The sequence below is a fragment of the Mus caroli genome, chromosome 16 (assembly GCF_900094665.2).
Source record: "Mus caroli chromosome 16, CAROLI_EIJ_v1.1, whole genome shotgun sequence".
Lineage (NCBI taxonomy): Eukaryota > Metazoa > Chordata > Mammalia > Rodentia > Muridae > Mus > Mus caroli.
The window spans coordinates 45239690-45250230 of record NC_034585.1 but is presented as its reverse complement, the minus strand read 5'-3'; the positions used below and the strand labels follow the sequence as shown (position 1 = coordinate 45250230).

The following is a 10541-nucleotide window of genomic DNA, read 5'->3' as shown; positions in this document are numbered from 1 at the left end:
CCAGTATAATCACCATCTTGATGAAATACACCATTGAAAAGACAAGTGATATTTCTAATGCAAAGTTAGATTACAACAAAGGGCCTTACAATCATGTCTCAATAAATCCTTGAAACAGACTTCACCATCTTCTGCCAGTTGGCAAATGTAAATTAGACCAAACTGAGATTGCAGCTCATCACAGTTGGAATGGCGACCGACCAGCCAGAAGAAACACGACAACAAATGCTTGGGAGGGTTGAGGGGGAAGGGAACCTTTGTATACTGCTGCTGGGGACATAAGCCTATCACTGTGAAAGTCGGCATGGGGTTCCTCAAACTACAAAACCAGATGACCCAGGTATCCCGCTTCTTGAGTACTTTATGTCTATAAACCAGAGACCAGTGCACATCCGTGTTTACTACATTAATCACAATAGCTAGAAGATGGAAACTGCCCAGGGGTCCAACAGATAAACGAAATGATATATATATACACAATGAAACATTATGCTTATAAAAAAAAAATGGGGCCTGTGAGATGCCTCAGTGGGTAGAGGCATTTTCCTCCAAGGATGGCAGGTAAACTTGATCCCCAGTTCTCACATGGTGGAAGGAGAAAACCTACTCTCTTGTTGGCCCTCTTATCCTCACACACCTTTGTGTGCAACCGCCTGAAAGGAAGTGGGGGCTTCTAGACTGCTAACATATTGCTAGGTACATTATTCAGAAAGGTTATGTCCGGGCGAGGGTCCTAGGCTGTTAAAGTACAAAAGGCTTTCAAAGTACATTATTTAAAAAGGTGTTTGCGCTGGGTGGTGGCGGTGGCGGCGGCGCACGCCTTTAATCCCAGCACTNNGNAGGCAGAGGCAGGCAGATTTCTGAGTTTGAGGCCAGCCTGGTCTACAGAGTGAGTTCCAGGACAGCCAGGGCTATACAGAGAAACCCTGTCTTGAAAACAAACAACAACAGCAAAAAAAGGTGTTTGCATAGCATGAAACATACAGGATTCCCAGGCTGCTAAACAGTTTCCTGTGGGTCTTAAAGAGGAACCAAGTTTTGGTTGCCTGCCCCCACATTAAGCACCTCTCAGCCACTTACAACTCCAGCTTCAGGGGCTCTGACACTTTCTCTGGCCTCTGTGGTACTTCCACATACATGTAGGCAAACACATACATAAATAATAACCACATGCTTCTGTATCCTCGCCTTTTTTCCTTTGGAGACAGGTCTTCACCTTGTATCTCTGGCTAACCTGGAACTCACAAAGATGTCTACCTGCCTCTGTGTCCCATGAAACAAAAAGATTATCTGGTATAGCCAATGCTGTCACAGGTTCCTGATTTAGAGAGAGGGAGGGAGGATGTTGGCAAGAATCAAGGCAAGATTGAGGGAAGAAGAATCGATTAAAAATGTACTGAAAGATCCGCAAAGGTTAACAATTAACAGTGTTTCAATTTGCATGGAAAGGGAGGCAGGTGTCTGGGCTGCAATTCTAAACTAAGAGGCAGACTGAACCTTAAATAACTATGACCTCCTACCTCCTTAAATGTCAAAATGACTTTTTTTGGTTTTTTGAGACAGGGTTTCTCTGTGTAGCCTTGGCTGTCCTGGAACTCACTCTGTAGACCAGGCTGGCCTCAAACTCAGAAATCTGCCTGCCTCTACCTACCGAGTGCTGGGATTAAAGGCGTGTGCCACCATGCCCGGCTCACAGCCAGTGCTTTTAACTAACCTGTGAGCCATCTCTCCAGCCCCAAAAATGATTCTTCCTCCTCTTCTTTTTTTATTAGGTATTTTCTTCATCTACATTTCCAATGCTATCCCAAAAGTTCCCCCTCCTCCTTTCTTTCTTTGGTTCCTCTCTCCATTCTTTTTGTTGAGGCAGTCTAGCCACAAAACCCTAAAATGGCTATGTAGTCTAATCTGGCCTCAGTTTGCCACTTGCCATACATAAGGCTGGCCTTGTGCTCCCATTACCCTCTGGCTTCAGAGCACCCCTGTGTTCTCAGTGCATGTTACTCTGTATGAGAGCACAGAGGGGGTTGAGGTAGAATGGTAGAATCCAAGTTGAGCTCGGATTTCTGCCTGGACTACAGCAGAAATCCGAGCTCAACTTGGGTCAGCTCAAAAACAGAATGGAAGATGCTAGGCTGGGGATATAGCCCAATATATCAAGTGCTGGAGTCGCTATAAAAAACCTTAGGGTCATTCCATAAAAGGCGAAATGGTGGTACATACTACCCATGCCAGCACTAGGTTAGTAGGAAGGGGGCTCAGAAGTTCCAAGTTATCCTCAGCTACAAGGAAAGTTTGAAGCCACTCAGAGCTAAGGAAGACTTGGTTTAATCCTAACAATATATCACTGATGCACTCCAGCAGTCTGGGTGTAGTGGCACACCTTTAAATCTGGTGATCCGAGAAGCAGGGGCAAGATCAAGGATTTGGCATTGACCTAGGTTACACATCCTAAAGACAAGCCCAAGACGCATCCGTCTCAAACCTGTGTGCGAACTGAACAGACAGAGGCATGTTTGTGAATTTGGGGGACCAGCCTGGGCTCCACAGAGTCTCTATCCTTACCATCAGTTTACAGCTGGGAATGTAGCTTTGTAAAGTATGTGACCTGCTAGTATGCCTACAGCTCTGTGTTGAATGTACAGCATTGTAGGCTGTGGTACACTTCAGCACTTAGGAAATGAAGGCCCAAGGATCAACCAAGCCCATAAACATGCAGTCAAGGAGAGATGAGGAGTCTGTGGGAGCTATGCTCTTCCTGGGGAGCTACTGTTGCCAGTTGATGACTGTTGGAGCACGGAGAGCCATCAGCAGTCAGTTCAGCTGCTGGCGAGCTGCCTGTACACTGGTAAATACACTGTATTCATGTCTGTGTGAGTGACCCCGAAGGCCAAGTTGGTGGGGCTACAGGCACAATAAGAGAAGTCAGGGATGGTGGGTGTGATCAGAGTGGGAAATGTCAAGTAATAACATTTTTAAAAAATTAAAATACTCAAGACCAGCCTGTGCTGCAAAAGACCCTGTCTTGGATATATAAAAACCAACCAGATATCCACATGTAATAGCATCAATTCATAAGGCACATCTTAGACAATGGAATCTCAGCATTAAGAAAAATCAATCGAGGACATGGATATTTCTCACATGCATATTGCTAGGTAAAAGCCAATCTGAACGGTAGCATACTATATGATTTCAAATGTATGGCACTCTATAAACACTTGTCAACACCCAGATCTATACTAGTCAAACATATATCAGTACGGGCTAGGCGGTATTGCACAGGCATGTAAATCCCAATATGTGTCTGGTCTACCTAGAATTTCCAGGTCCACTGGAGTTGCTACATGATAAAGCCACTCAAAAAAAAATATATATATTTTTTTTAAAAAAGTACATTCTGCTTTGTTAATTTGAAACTGCTCCCCATCCCCCCCCCAAAAAAAATCTATATAAAAAAAGTACAGCAAAACAAACCCAGTAAAACCAAATCATTTCTCAGATAGCTAAGCATTTAGCCAATCCAGCACAAGGCCATGAGGAGCTATCAGAGATGCTGAGATGCAGCGGGCTGTTGTTAGAGTGATGCAAATCCAGCACAAGGCCATAAGGGAGCTGTCAGTCAGAGATGTTAAGATGCAGCGGGCTGTTGTTAGAGAGATGGATGCTGATTTGTCAGCAGAGTCTCCACTCTGCTGGGAGACAGGAGGAGGGGCTTCTGATGACTGACAGCCAGGTTTATGTTTGTTTTGTTTGTTTGTTTTTAGCCATTATAGGGATCACAGAATATTCTTCCATTCCCTTATATCAGAGTAAAATCTTGTCTAAGGCGGCATATTTGGGGGTAGGGCATTTTTCTTTGCACGGCTTCTAATTTGCAAGTTTCTTAGGATCTTCTTGTTGCTGTAAGACAAATGTTAAAGAAAAACTTTTAAAAGTTGCAAGGGGGAGAAGCCAGAGTTTTCCCTTAACAGAGATAAAAGCTGGGGGTGGTGGGGCACATCTTTAATCCCAGCACTAACAAAGGCAGGTAGGTGGATCTCTATAGACTTTGAAGCCAGCCTAGACTTTTTGACTCAAAACCCAAACAAAATGAGCACATACAATAAATAAGGGAGCCTTTTCCATTTCTGGAGCCCCTGAGATGACTGCCTGAATGCTGGGATTGATGAATGAAGAGCTACAGTCAAGGCTGCTCAGAGTTCACATGTTCTTTTGTTTTTTGTTTGGTTGGTTTTGGTTTTTTGAGACAGAGTTTCTCTACATAGCCCTAGCTGTCCTGGAACTCACTCTGTAGACCAGGCTGGCCTCGAACTCAGAAATCTGCCTGCCTCTGCCTCCCAAGTGCTGGGATTAAAGGTGTGCACCACCATGCCCGACCTTTTGTTTTTTGTTTGTTTTGTTTTGTTGGGTTTTTTGTTGTTGTTGTTGTTTTTTTGGGGGGGGGGTTGTTCACATGTTCTATGTGCCCGAATATTCTCAATGAGCAGAAGGTTGTTTTTGTACTCATGCATAGATGCTGAGTTCTGAAATTTAATTCAGGGCTGGCAGCTGGGACCATAAGGACCTGGTTTTTTATTGTGATCACGTGTACTGTGACATGCCTGGGTCCTCAAACATCAGTGATCTAAACCAACAAATAAATAAATATAACTCAAATCAAAAGCACTATCTATAAGGCCAAGGTACACTTTCCTTGGGGCTTGGTCTCACATAGCCTAGGCTGGCTTCTACCTCTGGCTCTATACTGTGTTGGGGATCAAATCTAGGATTTTATTCAAGGGAGGCAAGCACTATGCTCACTGAACTACCTTGCAGGCCCCTTTTAACAGTCTTGGTTTTAGACTGGGTTCCACACTTCTCAGGCACATTATTCAGACTTATGAGAATAAGTCGCCCTTATGCAGTTCTAAGCTGTTTCCTATTTTCACCTGATCAATATGGGGAATTAGAAAAATAGAGTGTTTGCTCTCTGGCTTCTGTTCAGTTAGTCAGAAAAATTCATCTAGACATCTTCCTTTTTCAGTTTCCCATGCCAAGAGAGGTACTAAGGGATTACCTGTGAACACATTCAGGACATAGCAGATTATCTTCCACTCCTGGTTCTGGGATAATACAGGCCGGTAACAGGAAGAGAAAATTCATCCTTTGGGGAGTGTCTGGAACCCAGGTCTGTCCAGCAAGAAATTGCAGGCGAACCCAGCCTTTCTTATCTGCAGGGAGCTGCCTACCATGGACAACACACCATCTGGATCCTGAGAGGTAGAAAGAAAAGCAACAACAAGAAAATCAAAGCCGGGCGTGGTGGCGCACACCTTTAATCCCAGCACTCGGGAGGCAGAGGCAGGCGGATTTCTGAGTTCGAGGCCAGCCTGGTCTACAAAGTGAGCTCCAGGACAGCCAGAGCTATAAAGAGAAACACTGTCTCGAAAAACCAAAAAAAAAAAAAAAGAAAATCAAGACAACTCTCCACCACCTCTCAGTCAGTGCCTCTTTACTAAAAGTCCAATGCATTTCCTGCTGGCTCATAAGCTGTCAAAAACCCTTTATACAATTCGCACTGAAAAAACTAAGTATTAGAACAAAGTAAATAAAGAACAATGCATGGAAAACCAGTCAGATGACTGTTTCTGACCACAAGAACCTTAGTCGCTTTGCAGAATGCTCACTTTGTGTTCAAGACCTTGCTAAATGGTTTACATATTAATATACTTATTGTTAATACTGATATTCTACTTGTCTTTCTTTTCCCAATACTGGAGATTAAATCTAGGACCTCACAAATGCTAAGCAAGACTTTACCACTGAGCCAAGCCCCACAAACCTTTGTTTTCCCTGTAACAGTAGAGGTAGCCAGTATTTATAGTATTCAATACCATTTTCTCCAATGAGCTGACACAGGTATTCTGACTCATAGTCCACTTGTCTGTAGTACACTACTTTGTACTGATCTCACTAAAAGAGCCATGACTGCTAAATCAAGGGGGAATTTTTCATATACAATTGCCCCAATGCATACATGCATACATACTTTGGAATAAAAGGAACCAAGGAAGTGAAATAATGATGTGACCCCCACCATGGTCTTAGACCAGAAGAATCAATATTGTATATATAGTTCTCTTCTCAAAAGCAAACCAGAGCCAGGAATGGTGGTACACACCTTTAATCCCAGCACTTGGGAGGCAGAGGCAGGCGGCCAGCCTGGTCTACAGAGTGAGTTCAAGGACAGCCAGGGCTACACAGAGAAACCCTGTCTCGAAAAAAAAACAAAAAACAAAACAAAACAAAAACAAGAAAAAACCACCACCAACAACAACAACAAAAAAATCAAACCAGAGGTTCAACATACTTCCCAAAGTTTCAAAATAATAATAATCAACACAGGAGCATAAAACATGGAAAGCCAATGTAATCTTGAATAGAAAGAGTGATCCTAGAGGGACCTGATTACAAGAGACCCTCCAGAGCTAGACTAAGGTGCTGCGGTCCTAACCTAGAGATTAGTGGAAGAGAAGACAACAACATAATGAACTTGTGTAGTTATGACCAACCAGATTTTTGTTGTCTTATTTGAGATAAGGTTTTTCTGTGTAACTATGGCTGTCCTGGATGGAACTCACTCTGTAGACCAGGATGGTCTTGAACTCGGAGATCCACCTGTCTTTGCAAGGCCACCAGGCCCAGCTTAAAAATGGAGCCTTACATGAGTCAAATTTATCCTCTACATCAGTGGTTCTCCACCTAGATCAGTCTTGATCCCTGTGATAAACTTCTATCTCCAACAATATTTACATTACAATTCATAACAGTAGCAAAATCACAGTTCTTAAAGTAGCAACAACAACAACAAAAATTGTGTGGTTAGGGGTCACAGCAGGAAGATTGAGAAGCAATCTGTTCTAAGTTCGCTACATTTTGTGAGGTGGTCTTTGACTTCCCAGGTGTGTCCTTGACCTCAGCATAAAGTGAAGGATGGCACTGAACTACTGGCCCACCAGCCTCCACCTCCCAAGTGCGGAAATTTTACATAGGCACCACCCTACCAGGTTAGTCTTCAGACTTTAACCCCCTGCTACTTTATGTCTTTCTGTCTCCTGCTGAGGTTAACCACGCTTCTGAAAGAATAGCATTCACATCTTTAGGGAGGTCTTACCAGTGGCTTGTGGCAGAAAGGCCTCCACATTAGACGGAAGAGGACATCGATTCTTAGACATTGACTGAGCTGCTCTCATGGCAATTCTTGCCCAGGCTGCAAATGTGGACTCCTTAGGTGAAGTTAGAATTTCCAGGACACCACTCTCCTCCCTTCTCCTTCGGCAGCTGCTTGGAGGCCCGATTCCTCTGAAGACTATCTTGGATTTCCTGGGACCCTGCTTCATTCTGGCCTCACGAGATGTATTGGGAATATGCTGCAAAGGAAATTCACCAGTATGCCTAAGTGCTCAGGCTCGGTATGCAAATTTCACAAGTTCACACTGGGTGGCAATTTTGGAAACACTACTTCTTTCTAGAGTGTTGGTTCTCTAAGGAGAGAGAATTTTGGCAGATAAAAGCAAAAGCACAGATTGGTCTGGACAGATGGCTCAGTGGGGACGAATCACTGACTCCAGCAACAGTGTGTAATCGGCTGGGTGTCCCCAACAAATGCCTAGAACAATAGCTCCTAAGGGGGATGGAGACAGGTTTTTGTTGGTGCTAGCTGGCTTTCAGAATAGCTGAGAAAACTTGAGCACCACAAAGGGGTAGATATACTGATAGGATACGAAAAGCCTCCCTCCCTTCTGCCCTCCCTGTGCACACAGGTATGTAATGTACACACTGCACAAAAAACTGAAGATCAAGATAAGATCACTGGCCCCAGGCGTGGTGGTACAGGCATTTAATCCCAGCACTTGGGAGGCAGAGGCAGGTAGATTTCTGAGTTCGAGGCCAGCCTACCCTACAGAGTGAGTTCCAGGACAGCTAGAGCTATATAGAGAAACCCTGTCTCAAAAAACAAACAAACAAACAAAAAAAGAGATAAGATCACTAGTTCAAGACCCAGACTGTTAAGAGTACAATCACTCCTTTGTTTTTGTTCCTTTTTATGCCCCATGTTTTGTTTTATTTTCCATCTTACTTTATAGCTTAGGATGACCTTGGATTTGCTGCCTGCCCTTCTCCTGCCTCATTCTCCCAAGTACTGGGACTGAAATTTGTCACCCACCTAGCTCCTCTTATTGTTTGGAGGTGACACTCATTGACCTAGAACTTACTGTGTAGCTGAGGAAAACCTTGAGCTGTAGACACTACTGCCCCCACATTCCCAGTTCGTGGACCCCAGGGTGTGTGTCATGCTTAGCTGTCATACTCAGATTTGAAAGCAACAAAACCCCCAGAGATGAAGAACTAGTGTTGTCTCAGGGGGTTCAGGTAGGTTTGAATATGAAATCATCTTACTGGATTACATTTGAATCATAATTCATGTGGAGCCAGAGTAATGAGGGCTGTAATCGCAGCTCACAGCTATTAGACTGGGAGACTGAGGTAGGAGGACCACATAGTAAGGGACTGCCTCAGAAGCTTACCACTAGGGACAATGGCTCATGCCTGTAATTGAGGAACTTGGGAGGTAGAAGACCAGCCTAAGACACTTAAGAGACCTTTTCCAGGCCTGGTGAGATGGCTCAGTGGGTAAGAGCACCCGACTGCTCTTCCGAAGGTCCGGAGTTCAAATCCCAGCAACCACATGGTGGCTCACAACCATCCGTAACGAGATCTGACTCCCTCTTCGGAGTGTCTGAAGACAGCTATAGTGTACTTACATATAATAAAAAAAATAATAATAATAAAAAAGACATTTTCCAGACATCCTGCTATGTGTGTTGGCACACAACTTTAATCTCAGGAGGCAGAGGTAGATGGATCTCTGAGCTCCAGGCACTCATTTGGATGTATGCCTGGAACCCTGCCTTCAAGGGAGATTTCCTAGAACAATTTCAGTAAGACAGCTAACCCCAGAGGGAGAGCCCATCCCCCAACCCCGTCACCACAGCTGTCACTTACACATTCTTGTTTAGAATATGAGTGTCTCCGAAGTCTCAAATAGACCTCAACTTTCTTGCCATCGGTACTCAAGTTATGATACCGACACCACTCCCGAAGAGTGTTCCTGGACACGTCCCTGATAGGAGGCAGGCTGGGCGGAGGGCAGGTGCTTGGTATCGTTCTGGTTGGGTGTTTGATTCCCGCATGCCTCACCAGAGAACGGGCTGAGAGAAGAACGAACAGGGAGAAAGCAATAGTGTTCAGGGACTGCTTTAAGATTCTTCTCACAAACCACTTTGTATATAAAGATAGCTTCTTGGGCTGGGCAGTGGTGGCGCACACCTTTAATCCCAGAACTTGGGAGGCAGAGGCAGGTGGATTTCTGAGTTCTGAGGCCAGCCTGGTGTACAGAGTGAGTTCCAGGACAGCCAGGGCTACACAGAGAAACCCTGTCTCCAAAAAAAAAAAAAAAAAAAAAAAAAAAAAGATAGCTTCTTTTTGTTTTCCTCCAATTATGAAAATGACAATGAGGAATTCACTTGACCGAGATCATAGACCCCTTAAAATAGGAGACCTGGGACAGTAATACATATTTACATAATAAATCCTAATAAGATTCTATCTTATTTTAATCATATGCTTGCTGTGAATCTGCCATATGCATTCTAGACAGCTGAAATATTCTCTCTCTCTCTCTCTCTCTCCCCTCCCCTCCCCTCCTCTGCTCTCCTCTCCCCTCCTCCTCTCCTGGTTTTTATTGTTTTTGTTTTTGTTTTGGAGACAGGATTTCTGTGTAGCCCTGGCTGTCCTGGAACTTGCTTTGTAAACCAAGGTGGCCTCAAACTCAGAGAGCTGCCTGCTTCCCAAGAGCTGAGATTAAAGACGTGTTTAAGGATATTTAGCCTGTTTGTTTGCTTGTTTTATTGGCTTCAGCAACTACAGGAGCAAATACTTTTGGCTGATCCTGTGTCTGGATGCAGGGGCTATCGATATCATTCAGTTGGAGATACGCCCACTACAGGAGGGGCTAGGTTTCACCCCCAGCTTCACAAAAACATAATGTCATGTGACCATAATGTCAAAAGAGTGTAATGACAACACCTACAGCCTAGGGCCAGGAGTTCACTCCATCCTCAGCTAAATAAAAAGTCCAATAGCAAGCCAGATGTGATGGAACACAACTTTAATCCTAGTACTTTGAAGGCAGAGTTCGAGGCCAGCCTGTTCTACAGAGTTCCACGACAGTCAGGACTAAACAGCAAAACCCAGCCTTGAGGGGGGGAAATTACTCAAAAATGGCCAAAGTCTAGATTTTGAAGTACCCCCCCACACACACACACCCAGTTGTTTCTACAGAATCAAAAGAACCGCTTCTAAAATGCACCCCAAATCAGCATTGCTCCAGAACTCTACCTATGTGTCACTTTCTATAAATAGCACCCCCAGTCCCCAGCTGCTCTGAGGCTAGCTTGTACTACCTTACTTTGAAGCACCAAGACTTTTTTTTTTTTTTT

The 10541-nt window shown here is 44.2% G+C and overlaps 1 protein-coding gene across 1 annotated transcript in view; it reads right to left on the bottom strand.

Moving 5' to 3' along the window:
* Window positions 1-2839: 2839 nt before the first annotated feature.
* Dppa2 (developmental pluripotency associated 2) overlaps window positions 2840-10541 on the bottom strand; it is a 10426-nt gene continuing 2724 nt past the window's right edge. The window contains exons 3-6 of the mRNA XM_021185497.1: window positions 9046-9251; window positions 7154-7409; window positions 5057-5252; window positions 2840-3900 (exon numbers count right to left, since the gene is read on the bottom strand). Of these exons, the coding sequence (XP_021041156.1) occupies window positions 3822-3900; window positions 5057-5252; window positions 7154-7409; window positions 9046-9251 (737 nt within the window). The 3' untranslated portion in view covers window positions 2840-3821. The remainder of the gene's footprint in view (window positions 3901-5056; window positions 5253-7153; window positions 7410-9045; window positions 9252-10541) is intronic.